General features: G+C 41.0%; 3 protein-coding genes across 3 annotated transcripts; 1 reads left to right on the plus strand and 2 right to left on the minus strand.

Annotated features, from left to right (window-relative positions):
• Positions 1–217: 217 nt before the first annotated feature.
• LOC106582291 (sclerostin domain-containing protein 1) lies at positions 218–2665 on the minus strand. The gene is made up of 2 exons (XM_014165226.2): positions 2347–2665; positions 218–1250 (listed from the first exon to the last, which is right to left on the minus strand). The coding sequence occupies exons 1-2, from the start codon at positions 2552–2554 to the stop codon at positions 802–804; spliced, it is 657 nt and encodes a 218-aa protein (XP_014020701.1). The 5' UTR covers positions 2555–2665; the 3' UTR covers positions 218–801.
• A 4637-nt stretch (positions 2666–7302) lies between these two features.
• LOC106582298 (ankyrin repeat and MYND domain-containing protein 2) lies at positions 7303–12117 on the minus strand. Its single transcript, XM_014165247.2, has 11 exons — positions 12078–12117; positions 11920–11991; positions 11383–11447; positions 10896–11034; positions 10670–10768; positions 10294–10454; positions 9696–9910; positions 9238–9373; positions 8712–8840; positions 8398–8527; positions 7303–8151 (listed from the first exon to the last, which is right to left on the minus strand). Exons 2-11 carry the CDS (start codon positions 11984–11986, stop codon positions 7997–7999), a joined length of 1296 nt encoding a protein of 431 aa, XP_014020722.2. The 5' UTR covers positions 11987–11991; positions 12078–12117; the 3' UTR covers positions 7303–7996.
• Positions 12118–13617: 1500 nt separating this feature from the next.
• On the plus strand, positions 13618–16638 carry LOC106584540 (tetraspanin-13). Its single transcript, XM_014169954.1, has 6 exons — positions 13618–13804; positions 14489–14656; positions 15064–15144; positions 15394–15507; positions 15625–15738; positions 16530–16638. Exons 1-6 carry the CDS (start codon positions 13742–13744, stop codon positions 16602–16604), a joined length of 615 nt encoding a protein of 204 aa, XP_014025429.1. The 5' UTR covers positions 13618–13741; the 3' UTR covers positions 16605–16638.
• The last annotated feature ends 1923 nt before the right edge of the window (positions 16639–18561 follow it).

The following is an 18561-nucleotide window of genomic DNA, read 5'->3' on the forward strand; positions in this document are numbered from 1 at the left end:
CAAGATATGTTTAAAACTAAATTACTATGTGTAAGTAGCCTGCCACAGGACATGGATTTACATCAATGAAACAAGAACTTGAAAATGGCCCCAGGACATAAAATAATTGCAGGGGGAACATCAATAAAGTATGCAAAAAATTATACTGGGTAATAGTCTATTTTAAAAGTGGTAAATTAGGTCTCAAAAGTAAGAATCAACATACAATAAGGAGAGATTTGTGTTAACATTTTTTATTTATTCAACTGAAAGCATGAGAAATTACAGATTTTTGCAAAATATGTGTGATGCATATTAAAAAGGTTTATCAAATGAATAGCAATACAACATATATATTACATCATATACATCTTATAGAAATCGTTTATACATATGTTATCATACTTCAGAGGACATGTGATATCATATTATATATGTACACATATTTACATTGTGTTGTGTATTTGTGGTGCTTTTGTGTTGGGAATCCCTTTTCATGCAGAGCTTATTTTATTTCATTATATTGGCTGTAAAACTGTTTGTATAATGGAGTTAAGAGCAGGTTTACATTGTCATACAAGAACTTAAATGATGCGAGTTATCTTAAAGTTCCAGACAGTTCTATTGGTCATGATGACCCCATTTAGGTTCATTTCATCTTATTAGATAATGACTCAATGGTGCCCATTGGTCCTCAGATGTAGCAAGCAACCAATGCCATTCGCTTTTACAAAGTCACTTTGTTGTCCTCCTCACAACAAGCCAGTCCCAATAAAGAGATCATCCAAGACCACAGTCACTGAGGCATTCTGCAGTCCTGCCTTAGGGCTCTGCTTCATGCCAATTCTCGTTTAGCTTAATCTTCCCTAGCCTCCTTTTGGCTTTGGCTTTGTGTTTGTGGAGAAGCTGGGGCCGAGACAAGGCAGGCTCCTCAAACTTCATATGGCTCGACTCGTTGTGTTGCCGGGAGTACCTCTTACACTTGCATGAGGTGACCACGGTGATTTTGTACGTTCTTGTACTGCCGTCCTGGCACTGCAGCTGGATGCGTTGGGTGCGCGTCTTGTCGTTGACGCAGCGCCAGTCTTGACTGTTCCTCCGGCTCCAGAACTTTCTGCCGTAGCTGCCGCCGATCCAGTTGGGAAGCATCTGAGCGGGGAGGCACTCGCCAGCACATACTAGCTCCTTTATGGGGTTGATGCTTGTGCATTGGCCATCAGAGATGTACTTGGTGGACCTCAGCTCTCTACAGCCAACTTGGGTTCTCTGGTCTGTTAAAGAGAGAATCAGAAAAACGATGAGAATCAAACCACTTTTAAGATTAAAAATGTCCTTTTGTGACCACAAATTATTTGGTTTCACTTTGAATCCTACTGCAGGTAACATAAAGGGTTTTCGATCAGAAAACCTTACAAGCACAGCCATCTATTTGGTTCATTTGTAGGTTTTTGGCACAGACAGTAAACCTATACCGGTTACTGGCTTGTAGAGAGGAAATGGTGCATTGCTCTTGCATGAGAGGAAGGGCTTTAGTGTTCTGAGCTATGTCAATGAAGCTGGCTTTCTTATAGGATTATCAGCGGGCAACTGGTAGGACTATCAGCACTGTTCTGCTCCAGGCTACAGTTCCTCACTCACCCTGTAATCCAAGCCAGGGCCCCATTCACAGACTGCCATACACCTCTGTGACAATGTGCCCCCTTCTCTATGACAGAGTTTGATGAATGAAGAGAGGAGAGGCTCCCTTTCTCTCCTTCATGCTCGGGGTCCTGAGAGAGCTCAAGTCAAACAGCGCCACAATCACAGACTTCCTGTGTATAGGAACACACCTCTATTCAGTGGCGCTGACACAAGATCACTCCCCAAACACTAGCCTGGCTGCCCTGGGTGACTCATCTCTGCTGCCCTGCTTGGACGCCTGCCAGGAGTGTGTGTGTGTGTGTGTGTGTGTGTGTGTGTGTGTGTGTGTGTGTGTGTGTGTGTATATATATATATATATATATGTGTGTGTTTGTGTGTATTGAAGATCATTGTGCCAAGCTTTGCCTGGTCTCACTCAGTGGGGGCATCTGATACTGTCTCTGGAGAGTGTCACTACTTAGCTACTCACCAGAGCTGATCATATGTCATTTTAGCAGTAACATTTTCAAATTAAGAATGTAGTATATTACATTTCAAATATAATTTAGAGAACACCATCTCAACAACCTAATTGTAGAAGCCTCTATAAACCTGCTTGCGCTGGAAAAAAATATGTCTATGCACTTGTCTTGAAATAAAAACAATTATTTAAAAAAAGAAGGAAAATAGTTAAAAACAAAGCACAATTTCTCAATGTTTTGAGAAAGAATACTGAACAATACTCACCAACTCTATCGTTCCCAGCAGTATTTCCCGCGCCTCTCCCGCCGTTTCTTGCCCGATTTAAAGAGACATTGCTCCGGGCATCCTGCACAGGAGTACCCACGTGCGAGTATAGGATCTCCGTAGCATCATTCTTGAACGCCTGGCAACTCCTCACAAGAATACAAAACAAGAATACAAGGTGGCACGACTTGCATGCGCTCAAGTGCATATTTGCTTCTGGGGATTTAGGGAATAAGCAGATCCCGTGTCAGGTAAATTGATTCTGTGCCTCTGATGTCTGCGGCAGAGATACTACGTTCTGAGCTTGTTTTATATAGGCCTGCCCGGGTCTTGTTTTGGCAACCGCTCAGGTGCACATCATGGGATCTCTTGACTGAAGGCTGGGCGTAACTGGATAACCACGCCCATTTGTGTGTGCGCTAGAGAGCCAGCGCGACTACAACATCTGGAGTGATCCTGTTCCCGTCTCTCCAATTGATGGGATTTGGTGCTATTGAGTCATTTTTGCTTCTTCAAATCGAAATCTATTCATCACATTTAATCTATTAAAAATAATAGAATAACCTCCACTTTTGGTCTCTGCAATGTGTTCTTCTTCTGTTAAATGTTATTTTTTTTAATATTCCCTCATTTAATCATCTTCCATGTTCTGACATGCAGTCTCACCTATTCTCTTAATTCAAAAATGAAAGCTGACACGGTCTGTGTAATTTGCTTTCGGTCTCTGTCATTCTCTTCCTCTCCTCTCAATCCCTTGTCATTTTTATACCTAATGATTGGAGTGCCTAGACTAACTGGAGTCTTTGTGTGTGCTACTCATGGCAAGGAGAGATATAATTACTTCCGTGGGAGCATTCACTTCTGCCTTGTCTTCCAGATTTGAAAAGAAGTGTCACACATAGACACTAATTGTTGCTCATGTGAATGAAATCTGATACACTTTTGTTCAGTGTCATTATCATATGAACCTTAAATATAGGGCCCTCCTTCCTCCTGTGTAGAATACCACAAAGCATTGAAAACAAAGCAGATGACTGTAACTTGTGATATAATATCTGCCTGAATACATGTAAAGGTGAAGCCATAATATATTGTTTATACTATTGTTGGTTTTGTAACTAACGGCTTTGTCTCTTTTTACTTTAATGCAAGGCATATTTCACTAAAAAGCTCTTTCACCTACCTCACTTCCGCCACTAAATAAAGACAATCAAACCATTTTATCCCAGGAGACTAGTAATACATGGATGGCTTTCCCGTCTACAGTCCTTTAGGTGATGGGGTGAATGATGCAGAAGTTCATACGATATACCACTGTCATGTTTCTCCCATCTAAAGGAGCAGAAAGCTGAGATAGCCCCTCTGTATGTGTCCAGACCATGGAGACGGTGACATGTAGGAGAAGATCAGGTGACAGAATCCTGTGGGAAGTAAAGGGACAGGTACACAATCCCACACACATTCCTGCACGCACAAATATGCACACACACACAGTGAGTTATTAACATATCGACAAGCAACATGACAGGAGTGTGTGTATTAGCAGGAAGGACCCTCATGTGGTAATGGGGGGGGGGGAGACTAGAGAGGGACAAAAGAAATGCATAACATGGGAACAAAGCCAAGAGAAAAAGTTCATGGGTGAGTAGAATTCACTATGAATCCCCAAGGAAGCCCACTGTATAAATGCAGACAATGGATTTGTGTCTTACCCTAGAGAGAGCTGTTCCCGGTTTGCCTTTAGCCACCAGATTCAAGGTACTGATTTCATTTTCCCAATTGTATATTATAATTGATATGAATTATTATGTCAAAATTGTGAAATATCCCAATTTACTGTGAAGAATAGAATTGTGAACTTGGGCTACAGTTCAGTAATAGGCCCACGATAATGTAATGAAATAAATGCATGCAATACAGGGAAACCTTTGTCACCCTACAGTCAATACACTAGGTAGAGATAGTATGCCATCTACTGACCAGTCGTTGCCATTGTTGAAGGAACTGAATTGCAGCATGAGTAATAATGTCATATCATGAATGTTAAAAAGATAATAACAATAAATCAAAAAATATCATGAAGGTTATCATTTAGCCTCACATTATAACCTCCTGCCCCCCCCCAAAAAAAAATATACATTTCAGAAACCTGTGCAATCTGAGGATGAGGCAAGAGAACAGATTTCTTTGTTTGTTATGACAAAAAATGAAAACAAGGGTTTCCTGGCTGCAGGTAGATCTAGTAGGGTGGTTGGTTTGGTTTGTCCTTCATAGGTGATAGACATGTCTGAATTACTATACTTCATTTATCTCACCTAAAAGATTGCTCAAGTATTTTGAAGATGTAATGATATTTAGAATTTCACTGCATATTCCTACAGGGCCTTCATGATGCTCCCCTGAAGTATGGAATCATAACTTCTAACTATGGAATCTAGAACTTAAGTATTTCAAATGAGGCCCTATTCATTGCAAGGCTGTGGATGTGATGTGACCTGTAAATTATAATTTGTTGGAAAATACCAATCATGTCAGTATATGCCAGTATTATCTTATACAAAATGCACAGAATGCAAATTAACACAATTTGATTATAGAGGACTCTTCAATATTCCAGACTTTTCAAGATTCTCCATGCTGTGATACTTAACAAGGTACTGTAGCCAACATCACAAACAGATAATGATACTGCATACAGTTATATTAAATGTGGGAATGTGTGACAATCAAACACTAGGCATATCATATCAGAATAGCCAAGAAAGGAAAAATATCATTTTCCCATTTCCAATTCATAATGTTCTGTAAATGTTTCAAATTACCAAACTCTCCTACCATTCCCTCAACTGTTGCATGACAGAAAATGACCTCCAAAATAATAAAATAACATATATTTCAGGTAAATATTACCATCTTTGTTTTCCTAAGCATATGCTATAACATTGCATTGCATGTTCTCTGTGTGAGTTTGTCTTGTTGTGGATCTGTGATTTCCATCCTCAAGTGCACACATGCCTGTCCTGTTTATAGACTGTTCCCAGATCTGTTTGTGCTCTTGCCAAGTCCATGTGAAATTGTCATGCCAAACTTGGCTTGACAATTTCACATGGAGTTGTTAAGAGAGCAGAAACAGGCTGGCACCCAGGCTACTGTCTTTACTGTATGTTTTCCATTCCTAGACGCCCTGGGACACCTAACCTGTCATTGGGTTCTTCTTCTGCACAAACACCAAATGAAGAGGCTGGAGGACTGCGTGGCTGAGTTGAGGAACTTGCAGCATCTCCACACTGTCAGTGAGTGAATAGGGATTCCACTGATACTGTACAGTCTAAGGCCCTCACATTTGACATGGTTATATGAGGAACAACAGATATGACCAGTGGAGGCTGGTGGGTGGAGGTATAAGAAGACGGGCTCATTTTAATGGTTGGAATGGAACAAATGGAACGGAGTCAAACGTGGTTTCCATGTGTTTGATACCATTCCACTAATTCCATTCCAGCCATTACAATGAGCCTGTCCTCCTATAGCTCCCCCCACCAGCCTCCTTTAGATTTGACACAGTATTGTAGATGAAAGCTTGTTTGACCATTTTTTTTGCAGCTTTTTTCCCTGAATCGCTACTCACAACAGACCGGATATCGTCAATATGTGGTCCATAACTTGCCATCAGTGCAGTTATTGGATAGAAGACGTATGTCAACAAATATTGAAATCATATTCCAAAAATGTGAAAATAAGCAACTAACTAGTGAAACTGTTACAATACATTGCTGTGTCAAGTCTGGGATCCTTGTTGAACCTAAAGTGATTCCCAGTTGACAGAGATGAAGCAGGATGAGAGGAACAGTTCATTACAGCCGTTTAGTGTAGAACACCATTGTGTCCCCCAGTTGGCAGCCGGGCAGAGACTCCTGCCAGTAGAGAGACTGGCATCTGTGGGGAGTGATGACACCTTGCTCAAGGTAAAATACTGTACTGTACCAAAGGAGAAGAACACTTGGCTTATATTGCAATTCACCAGCTTTTTTAATATATTGACTTGAAAATTGAGATAATATGCAATCAATTTGATAATTTTCATCTGACTTGCAGTTCACTATGGTTCAAGACATTTAAAGTAAGTCACAAATAAGGGATATGGGTGATTATCTCTTGATACAAATTCTGCAATGTTACAATTGAATGTATGACTGCTAAAGTATTGAACGTTTTCAATGTCTATTTATATGTGCTTCTCTGTGATGGATGCTTATCTCTGCCCAGGAGCCCATTCGGTGAGATAGCAGATCCCAGTGTGCACAGAGCCATGCAGAGATCCATCATGCAGTTCTCCACTGTGGACTGGAAGGCAATTTCCACCACTGGGGGAATGGAACCAGCCAGGGGCCAACATCCTCACTGTCATGTTCAGATAACTGCACCAGAAACAAGAGGGGTGAATCTCAATTGTATTTAACTGATTCTTCATGTCCTCTCTCCTTGGCTTCTTCTCAAAATGCATTGCAGGAGAATATCCCAGGGGAGGAACCTCAGATCTTCTGCTCCAATATGCTTTGAGAAGAGGAGGAGGATGTGAGGAAATACAATTGAAATTCTCACCTGGAGGTCATACCACTGTGGTGTCATGCTGTATGAGCCTGTAGAGGGAGCTCTAGCTGAATTATACCAGTCAATAGAATCACAGTTTTCTCATTACTACTACACAACAAACAGACACCCCAGTTCAATGTTACACAGTACAGGATGAACTGGAGGAAGAACTCTGGGAGTCTGAATCCTCACTGGTCTACGTTAAGCACATTTCCCATGGGAGTGGAGTCTAGTCTTAGCCTGATCCCAGATCTGTTTGTGCTATCATGTCAACGCGGTGTCATACGAAACATTGTTTGGCATGACTGATACAAACAGACTGACACCCAGGTGAGTAATCTGTCATACAATCAAAAGCACAGAGACAGTACTGTGGTGTTTATTCTGTTGTATTGCAATCACAGTCATTTGACATCTTCGAAACATCAGTATTCAACAACAACAAAAAAGCCACATTGTTAGAGGGATTTGCCAAGTTGCTTTTTCAGGAGGTTACAGTAACTTGAAAATACATTTTATTCTTGGCCAATTCAAGCCACTTTACTGTATGTTTGGAAACAATGTCCTTTATCTATTAACTAGGGAAATTAAGGACATGAACAAACAGAATACCAATTAAATCTACTACTACTTCTTTACATCACACTCCCTGAAGCACTTTCCATTATTCTTGAACAAAAACCACCGACATAATTATATTAGTCTACAATTTAACATTGGACATGAATGATGAAAAAAAATAAAAATAAAAACATGGAATAAAAAAAGCATAGACACTCGTGACCCTAACCCTTCTTCCATCGTGTGCAATAGTGTTACGTTGCTTTGGTGGAAAACAATGTCAGATCATCAATAAATAAGGGATCCTTTCCCATGGGTTCAGGCCTTAAGCTTGTGTGAAGCTCCTGCGTACTTGATCCCCAGGTTAACTGTTGGGCCTTACATGGCAGGCCTCCCTTAGACCTTCTAGGACAACAGGGTAGACCTGTAGTAGGGGAGACAGCAGGGTGTATAGGCATTGTGCACCTGTGTTGGACATCCTTTACAGGCCCCCCCTTCAGTTCTCTGTGGCTGGAGTGGTGGAGACAGGGCTGGGGGGAGGGGGGTCTGCTTGGTTGTCAGAGGTTGACGAAGAAGACGGAGAGTCTGCATTGGGTCCCACTGAGAGGTCCTGCATGGAGCCTGTCGCCGACTCTACCGCCTGGCTCTGCTCTGAGAAACACATCAGGAGCCCACTGTTAACATGATTCCTTGTAACACGACGCAATGGAAAGACGATTTAACCTAACTACCACTTTTGAAGCTGAAGCATCCTATTCAAAACCAAGCATCGTTTTGTAACCAATGTACAGTAGGTGTTTCATGTCATCCTTGGTCACTTAAAATTACAATGAGACATATACAAATGAAACAAGAGGTGACAGGAAAATGTACGGCCCAAGAATATTTCTCCAATACCTTTCCTCTGTCGCTCCATCAACTTGGCTGACTCGGCCTCGTGTTTTTCTCTCTGCTCCTGAAGCTGCTTGCAGACCTTCTTATGGGTGAACCAGTGCATTTTCTGACAGGCTGGGGCACAGTAAATCACCTATAGGAACACAAAAACGTTGCATGTGTTGGGTAAGAAGAGAGGCCCATGCATCGGATGCAAGGATACATAATGACAGATAGAACTGCAATAGCAATGGTCAATGAATGATGACAGTGGATATATGAATATAGCATTTGACTGTATTGATATGAGTTACTGTAGAAAAGCGCATTGTGCCTACCATTTTACAGATGGAGCACCTCTTCTCCGCTCCCTTCTCCCCACAGGTGGTACAGAACTCTGCATCCATGAAGCCCACCTGTCCTGTTATAGCCTGGGTCAAAACTGAGATGGCTGTAGGATCGTTACCCTGACCAGGACAGAAAGGGGAAATGGTAGAGAAAATTCTAAATATACACAAGATATACAGTACAAACAATTGAAAATGACACCAAGGGTAACAAATTAAGCCTAGTCATGAACTAAAAAGCTATTTTAAAGGGAATTCCTCATTGAGCATGCTTTTTAGTCCATGACTTGTCCGGGAAATCAGTCCTAACAGTATAAACGTTGAAAAGGTTATTAAGCCCATAACATGAAACTATTACGAGTGGTGCTTCACTCAAACTGACGTTGCAAAATGAGTCTATATTAAAGACACAGAGAGACATCACGAGAGAGAGCATTAATGTAAAAGCACTTTGTGACAAATATTGATGGGAAAAGAGGCTTCATAAATCAATTTGATTGATGACTGATTGACTCACAATCTCCACAGGAGCGATACTTCGGACCAGCTGCTGCAGCAGTGTGGCGTCGCAGTAGGGGAACTTGCGGATGCTTTCTCTGATGAACTTCTCCTGGAACAGCGGGAAGCCGTCACTGTCCCGGCCCTTCAACAAGCTGTATGGGGACAGCAATGACATCTGGGGTTGTATGCATTGCAATACAGTATATACAACAATCAAAAACAGATTTAGTGTGTCAGAGTATTTCTACACATCATCAGTGCAGCCAGATATATACACATTTCATAGCAATTTCTTCCTTATCTTACCAACTTTTTGCACTGACATCCTCTGTCAGTCCAGTTTAATAAAAAATATCTATAGTAATAATAGTGTCCGGGAAACCAGCCCCATATGTATTTACATGTTCATATGTGTATACTCTATGCATGTCTGGGAAACCAGCCCATACAGTCCAACCCCCCCCCCTCGCCCACCTCTTGATGAGTCCTTCCAGCTTGTCGTCGCGCTCCTTGAGGAAGGAGGCACACTTCTGCAGCACACAGCTAATGTAGTGCATCTTCAAGGCCAGCACCTCGTTCATGTCCTGCTGCTTCACACACTTCTCACAGATCAGCTCCATCACCCGCCGGCACTTCTCCAGGGCCTCCGCCTCAGCCAGCACCGGGTTCTCCTTCACCAGAAGCACCATCTGAGAGAGACAGAGCGAGAAGGAGGGGGGGGGGGTTCTCATACACTATAAAGGGTGACATAACAGCTCCCTATGTTGGATGGATTGCCAAAGGTCACATAACCCACTATTCCCCAAAAAGCTAAGCTTTATAAAAAGGTGACATAACGCACGGATAGGGTTATATGGTGGTGGTCTGTCTTTTTGTTTTGCCTTTTACAGTTCTCCAACAGATTTGTCTTTAGTCAGAAAAGGTCTGCTTACTTTTTTTTTTGGCCTGATATCCTTGCTGGTCTGAGTGGTCTGGTGTACACATTGCTTTGATCAAATATGCATCACTTAATATCTCACTCCAAAACCACTATTCCATATTGTGGCTCAGAGACAGCGGTGGTGGTATTTACCTTGACGGGGTTAAGGTTGGTGCTCATGATGATCTTGTGGAGGGGCCCTGCCAGTTTGGGGGGCAGCTTGGGCTCCTTCTCCAGCCCCTGGCGTATGGTGTAATACTCCAGCTTGGCCCGCGAAAAGAAGTTGTTGATCACCGTCACACAGTCGTGCTGCCCTGGGGAGAGGAAAGGAGATACACCTGGGTGAGAAACAAGTGCCGATGTCTCACTGTGACAGAGGTTGCATTCATAAGGCTCCAAACAGAATGTGTCCTAATGAACACGATCAGAATAATGGGTGGCAATGCCAATATGGAGTCATTCATGTTTATTCTACGTCACAGACATCACATACACTTCCTATTATGTGTGATATCCACTCTGTACTTACCGACAAACGCAGCCATCTGAGATGCTGTTCGCCCGACGGAGTTGACCACATCTGTCTCCGCTCCTGCATCTAACATCATCCAGGTGATATCAGTCTTACCTAGATGACAAGGCGGGGAGAAAAGAGTTACCGCACACAGTCAAATGAATGAATTCACCATGGGGCACCCTGATCTACACAGGGATATCCTTTCTCAGCAATATGAACTGTGAGAAAATGTGCCTACCTGACAGCCCGGCGAACATCAGTGCCGTGTATCCATGCTCGTGTTCATTACAGTTCACATCTGCCCCGTGTTGCAGTAGCAGCTTGCACATGTCTGCCTTGCCCTTGTATGCAGCGTGCATGAGGGGAGTCATCCCATTCTGAGGAGGAGAAACAGAACTGTCAGTAGTGCATGTTGTAGATATGCATCATTTAAGTAGCCTATTATAGACAAATGATGCTGAATTAAATCTATATAAAAATATTTCCCATTGCACAGCATTGTAGAATGCACAATACAGGACAATGAGATTGCGGGAAATAGACTTTGCTAAACTGTGGAGTGTCTGGACTGCCTTCCTCTTGACAGCAGACATAGGCAATGTTATGAAACAAAGAGAGACATGCTGCCTGTGGTTTCCTTACTGTCCTGTTTGCAGACAAATTATGAAGAGCATAAATCAACTAAAAACTAAATGTTACAATAGAATATTGTTGAAAAATCAAACCTCATCCAAACAGTTGACTCTGACATCCTTGCAGCCCAATAATCTTGAGGCTTCTTGAACATTTCCTGAGAAAAAGCATCAAAGGTCAATCATTACTTGTACATGCATGCTATACCTTCAAGGGATTGTATTGCATTAAAAGTTATGAACACTGCCACAAGTTAACCAAGGTTTGAAACAACCAACAGTTGTCTTGTCTAGAAAACTGTTTCAGCAATTTCGTGAACTTGCTAGCTAGGTAACATAACGTCTAGTAGTACAATACTAACGTTAGCAGATTAGAGACTTTTATAACTATCTGTACTAACTTGGCTAACTAGCTACAGTAGTTAGCAAGTTCCCTTCCAATGCAACTTGCTGGATTGAGCTATCAAGTTAGCCATATAGCCACCATCATTAGAAACATAATTTAACCCATTACATAAAGTACTAGTTAAAAGTGAAATGGTACAGCAATCTCAGATATCTTATCTAGACTACAGTAGCAAGCGTAGTGTCTAGCTAGCTAGCATTAGCATTAAAGTAAAGAGGATTTACCTGCAGCAATAACTACGAATAATTCCCTCTCGGTGGAAGATAGATCTCCCTTCTTCAGAGCTGACATATTGGCTAGAATTGTGTGTAAAAAAAAAATCAGTCAATGACATAAGACAAATATGGATAATTATGAGTGAAACTAAATTATAGACTATCACGTTGTTTGGTTTTCACTCTGAAGCTTGCTTGCAGGCTGTTGAGGTTAAACTAGTGTTTTCAGACTGTACCACGTGTTTAGTATAGGGGTGGGCATTGAAATTCATATTAATTCATTCAACTTTTTCTCTTCCATTGAAGACATTAACACAGAAAGTAAATAATATGCATAGATATTACTACAGTATACAAAATTTCAACACCTTAATTATTTATCATAATACGAACCGCTTTCAAAGCCCATCCCACCCCCTTTTCAACATTTGTTAGCAGTTCCACGGAAGTCTAGAAAGTTCATTCTTGATATGTTGAAGGGTTTAGACTGTACGTATTGTATACATTGTTCCTCTAGCCGTCAGTGTTCTTCAATATGTTTTAGTGGGGTATAATTCATCACATTTGTCCATAAGCACAAACACACTTTCATAACTTGAATAACAAATATTAAGGTGTTTTATTGAAAAGCAAGTGTTGTTTGTTTATCAATGTCCAAATTAGAGGATAAAGGTTAAAGATACATTAGTGTCATAACCAGTCATTATATGCTCCCATTGTTTCAAAAGTATTTTCCCTCATCATTGTAGGTTCAAACCCCTACAAAAAAAGATTGCCGTTTTGAAACTGCAGTAAAAGTGCAGAAACTGCAGTCCCTGTGGTATTTTGGAGCATTAATTTCAGAATAACTGTAGTGTACTACTGCAGTTGAACTGCAGTTATACTGCACTCTAACTGCAGTTACACTGCAAAATTACTGCAGTAAAAAAAATGCTATTTAAAAAAATGCAATTTTTGGACGCAGTATTTGCAGCATACTGCACTTTGATTGCAATCTTTTTTCGTAAGGGAATATTTTATGTGAAATGTCTTACAGTACAGCCTGGTCCTTGTAAAACTCCCTAGTGGCGCAGTGGTCTAAAAGGCACTGCGTCTCAGTGCTAAAGGCGTCACTACAGACCCTGGTTCGATTCCAGGCTGTATCACAACCGGCCGTGATTGTAAGTCCCATAGGGCAGCGTCGTCTGGGTTTGACCGGGGTAGACTGTCATTGTAAATAAGAATTTGTTCTTAACTTACTTTCCTAGTTAAATAAATGATGAATAAATAAAGATACTGTGTATGTTTATTTATTCATCATTTATTTAACTAGGAAAGTAAGTTAAGAACAAATGATAAATGATTAATAAATAAACATACACAGTATCTGGTGATTAAAGTAACACTTGGCTCAGCTATCACACATGTATTTAACTGCATATGTAACAGTGCATATGTAACAGTTCCGTCCCTCTCTTCGCCCCAACCCGGGCTCGAACCAGGGACCCTTGCACACATCAACAACTGACACCCACGAAGCATCGTTACCCATCGCGCCACAAAATCCGCGGCCCTTGCAACGCAAGATTGAAACGCTATTAGTGCGCACCACCGCTAACTAACTAGCCATTTCACATCGGTTACACATATGCATGTCATCACTTCAAGACGACCAATCAGGTAAGTTTAAAACCTATTTCCCTGGACTTGTCCCTCCTTGGAATCCTACACACCTGTAAAACGCCACAGTCAGTGTTTTTCATTGAATGATAAGACTTCTTACTTTTCCAACTCGGATACATTTCAGTCTGAGAATTGCTTTGTTTTAGAGGATAAAAAACGAATATCGACAATGGGTTGCGGAGGATATGTTTGCACGAAGAATTCCTTATGCGCTCTGAACATACTTTATGTTGTAAGTACCACGCATTGATGTTTCCATATGGGTACGAATTGTTTTTGATGATAGGCTATTAATGAAAGTGCAAAAGCCAACATGATTCTAGTCAAGAATGATATAGCCAGGGCAAGAAGGCTATCATACAAATTAAGTCGTTGTGACACCTATCAAAATGATAGTAGGCTACATTCCAAACAGTTGCCAAAATGTCTCTCAGTTAATGTAAAGTCTAAACTATTGGTTCCCGACCAGGGGTACTAGGACCCCTGGGGGTATTTAAGAAGCCTCATGATACCATAAACCTACTTGTAAAATGTACTTATGGGATTACTTCAGGGTTATTCGGGGCAGAGCAAATTTATGTTGGTGGTACAGTAACCGAAAAAGGTTGGGAACCACTTGTCAAAACCGTATCTGTATAGCGTGATAAATTATCGTCATACAATTCTTGCAATTAATGTATAATATAATCAAAATACTCTGATACTTTCTAAATGTCTTACATAGATTTAATACAATATTTATTATTTATTTCATCTTAACATCTGTCTAAAGACTTTAATCTACCTGAAGGTTGTAGCCTAAATATGAGATGGTGTTGACTTTGCCCACATCAAAGAAATCAGCATGAAGTGTCCTTTAAGTACTTTTCAGTTCCTAGTGGACTTCTGTTATCACTTTATTGTGCTTGGTCTTCAGATGGTGAGCTTGTTGCTGATTGGAGTAGCTGCTTGGGGGAAATGGTTTGGCCTGGTCTCCAGTATTCGGTTGGTGGCTGGAGTCATTGGCGTGGGCATCTTCCTGTTATTTGTGGCCTTCGTGGGCCTCTGTGGAGCTCTGCTGCACCACCAGGTCCTGCTGTTCTTTGTATCCTTCAATCAGGAGTAGGGTGAAGTTGCCCCTAGACACTGAACTTGGGTCATGTTTTTTTGCATTTTCTCAACTAATGGTTAAGATTAGGATTGGGGAAGGGAAGCTGATCCTACTTTTCATCACCTTCATGTGATATGATTGGTTTTGTGTGGTTGTAATGTGTTTTATTCCCTATCATTACATAGTTAAGTGAATACAAACTACTACAACACAAGACCTATCGAAACAAACACAGAGGACTGTCGTATAATAGAGGATCTTAGTCTCAATGTGTACCCAGACTACTCTTAATAACTGCTAGTTTCTCACTTTATGAACAATTCTCTTTCAAATTACTGCCTAATGTTACCTAGTTTGTTTCCAGAGGGTTGTCACATGTGAGCTTCCTTAGTTGGCCTCAGTACATGATTATCCTTTTCCTGGTGTTCATGGTGCAGCTGTCAGTGTCTGCCGCATGTCTGGCTATCAATAATGAGCAGCAGGTACGTGACAATGTATAATGTGATTCATGACCACTTAATCTGTAGAACACCTTAATTAAATACTGGAAATCATTCATACTTTACTTCTGTGACCTGTATTAGATATTTAACAAATGGATAAGGCACAACATAAATGGAAAGTGTGAATGATTTCCAGTTGATCTCCAGAGATTGATGACATGCTGAATGAGGCTCTGGTCACAGAATTCAAATCTCCCTGCACCGCTTCATCCATTTCCCCCACTGTAGAAAGAACTCCTAGAGGTGGGCTGGAACAAGTCCGAGGCCACTCAGAAGGATGTGGAGAAAACTCTAAACTGCTGTGGCTTCTTCCATCCAAACTATAATGGCACCTGTGATGCGGTGAAGACACTGGCTTGTTATCAGTAAAAACCAGCAACATGTTTGTCAGATAGTATCTTGAGTGATGACCACATTACTTCAATTCTGTCCTGTCTACTTTGCTTCCTCACACTACAGGACTGTTTCTCCAACCCATTATCCTGCAACCCTTGTGCTCCAATCATCCAAAGTCATGCTGAGGAGGTTTTGCGCTTTGTGGGTGGGATTGGATGCTTCTTCAGCTTCACAGAGGTTAGCAACCTGCTGTAGCCTCATAGCAATGCACTGGTTATAATTTGCTGTGTAACATAGTAAAAGGCTGTGGGATTCCTTTGTAAATTGGAACTGAAAACATAACACTTTGTAGTGGGGACTTTTACTGTCTGCATTTTTATATTATGTCATTGACACACTCTACATTTTCGACTTTTGATTTTGACTTTGGCTTCAGAAATGAATTCAACAATTCCAAATCTGTTTATCTACACTGAGTGTACAAAACATTAGGGACACCTGCACTTTCCATGACAGACTGACCAGGTGAAAGCTATGATCCCTTATTGATGTTACTTGTTAAATCCACTTCAGTGTAGATGACAGGTTAAAGAAGGATTTTTAAGCCTTGAGACATGGATTGTGTGCCATTCAGAGAGTGAATTGTCAAGACAAAATATTTACGTGCCTTTCAATGGGGTATGGTGGTAGGTGCCAGGCTCACCAGTTTGAGTATGTCAAGAACTGCAACAGTGCTGGGGTTTTCATGCGCAACACTTTCCCATGGGTATCAAGAACGGTCCACCAGGACATCCAGCCAACTTGACACAACGTTTGGACACATTGGAGTCCAACATGGGCCAGCATCCCTGTGGAACACGTCACACCTTGTAAATTCCATTCCCCAATGAATTGAGGCTTTTGAGGGCAAAAGGGGGTGCAACTCAATATTAGGAAGGTGTTCTTAATGTTTTGTACACTGTGTATATTGTGCTTTAGTATTCATTTAATCTCACATTCAGCCATATTTTTTTTCCATCTAATTTCAGATCTTGGGAGTGTGGCTAACACACAGATACAGAAATCAGAAGGATTCCCGTCCAAACTCTGGTGCATTTCTATAACTAGCCTGTTCATAAAGTCAACTTTGCACTATCATGCATTTGTATTTAGATTTTTGTATTTAGATCCTGAGACTTATCTATGACTGTTTCTTATTCAGATATTTCCATTGCTGTGATAATATAACTGTGTTGATATAACTAATACTATTGACTGTTTTTTTTTGTTGAGAAAGTTAGTGAACAAACAATTCCAATCAATTCGAATCTTGAGTGAAGGACACTGAAATTGAGAGCAGTTACTTTAAGGTTTAATTTGACTGAGGTCACTGATTGGAGTTGTGATCAAATGTCATACACTTACTGTGCACACCTTATGCGAATAGAGCACAGCCATCGGGTGAAGGCAGAGCGCAATGTTTCATGGTAAGCCGTCTGTGGATTCCCAGTTTCAAACCCGGCATTCTTTGTGTACCTACACAGTGCCGTCTTTGTTGCGTTTGGGGGGGGGTGTGTATTAGATGTCACACGGATGCCAACAGATTCAGCCTCTTTTTCAGATTAAACTCTAAAGTTTAGATAGAGTTGATCACTTCACAGGACATGTACCAATACAAACATTAAGCTTTTGTGTCTGTATTTCTAAGCGGTTAGGCTATATCATCCTATTATTTTGAGATCTGAGTGTCAAGCATTACACAAACTGATTTCGTATCAGTTCATATTACAACCCATTTCGTTTAGGCTATTATCACTCACACTCTGACAATGTCACAACCAAAAATATAATTCTCAAAATGAGATTCAGGAAGAAAATAATTTACTGAGGTGATTTTTTTTTTCCCCACTGGAAATGGGGTAGTGTGAGTTCAATGCTTCCTCCAACTCACACTAGTTTAACTGTTCTCCAGCGAACAATGGGGTTTGCATAGAAACTTTCCTTGCCTCATTTGGCCAAGATCTACTTTAGATACAGAACACAGTGAGTTGCAATGCAGTCTTATGACCCAGTAAGAATATGTAACTCAGTGCCATGTTAGTCACGCATAGGCTACATTCCTGCCTTCCAAACAGGATAGGAACCAGGAACCGACTGTTTCATTCTTCTATAGGCTGCCCAACCTGTTCATGGAGGCATCACCATACGTAAATCAATCTTAACACAATGTTAAAGCTAAACAAATGGGCTCTTTATATTTGTATGATCAACTTAGCACATGTGGAACAAATGTGAGCTGTTCTGTGATAGTAATGTGTTGCTAGTGTATCGTACCACTAGCTGTCACTGGTAACATGTTTCACCATGCGAATGCCCGGTGTCAATCCCCTAGACCAGTGGCCACCAACCGGTCGATCTTCAAGGCATTCATAGTCGATCATCAAAGATTTCTGTAGAAGAGCCAATGATAAAGGCTTGCGTTCCGTTTGTTTGTGTTGTGCTGTGCTGTTTTTTTAATTTATTTTATATTTTTATTTCACCTTTATTTAACCAGGTAGGCAAGTTGAGAACAAGTTCTAATTTACAACTGCGACCTGGCCAAGATAAAGCAAAGCAGTTCGACACTTATAACAACAGAGTTACATGGAGAAAAACAAGTCTATATACATTGTGAGCAAATGAGGTGAGATAAGGGAGGTAAAGGCAATAAATAGGCTATGGTGGCGAAGTAAATACAATATAGAAATTAAAACAATGGAATGGTAGATTTGACAGATGGGTGTGCAAAGTAGAAATACTGGGCTGCAAAGGAGCAAAATAAATACAGTAGGGGAAGAGGTAGTTGTTTGGGCTATTTATAGATGCAGTGATATGTGAGCTGCTCTGACAGCTGGTGCTAAAAGCTAGTGAGGGAGATAAGTGTTTCCAGTTTCAGAGATTTTTTTGTAGTTCGTTCCAGTCATTGGCAGCAGAGAACTGGAAGGAGAGGCGGCCAAAGGAGTAATTGGCTTTGGGAGTGACAAGTGAGATATACCTGCTGGAACGTGTGCTACTGGTGGGTGCCGCTATGGTGACCAGCGA

Source organism: Salmo salar, chromosome ssa02 (assembly GCF_905237065.1).
Source record: "Salmo salar chromosome ssa02, Ssal_v3.1, whole genome shotgun sequence".
Lineage (NCBI taxonomy): Eukaryota > Metazoa > Chordata > Actinopteri > Salmoniformes > Salmonidae > Salmo > Salmo salar.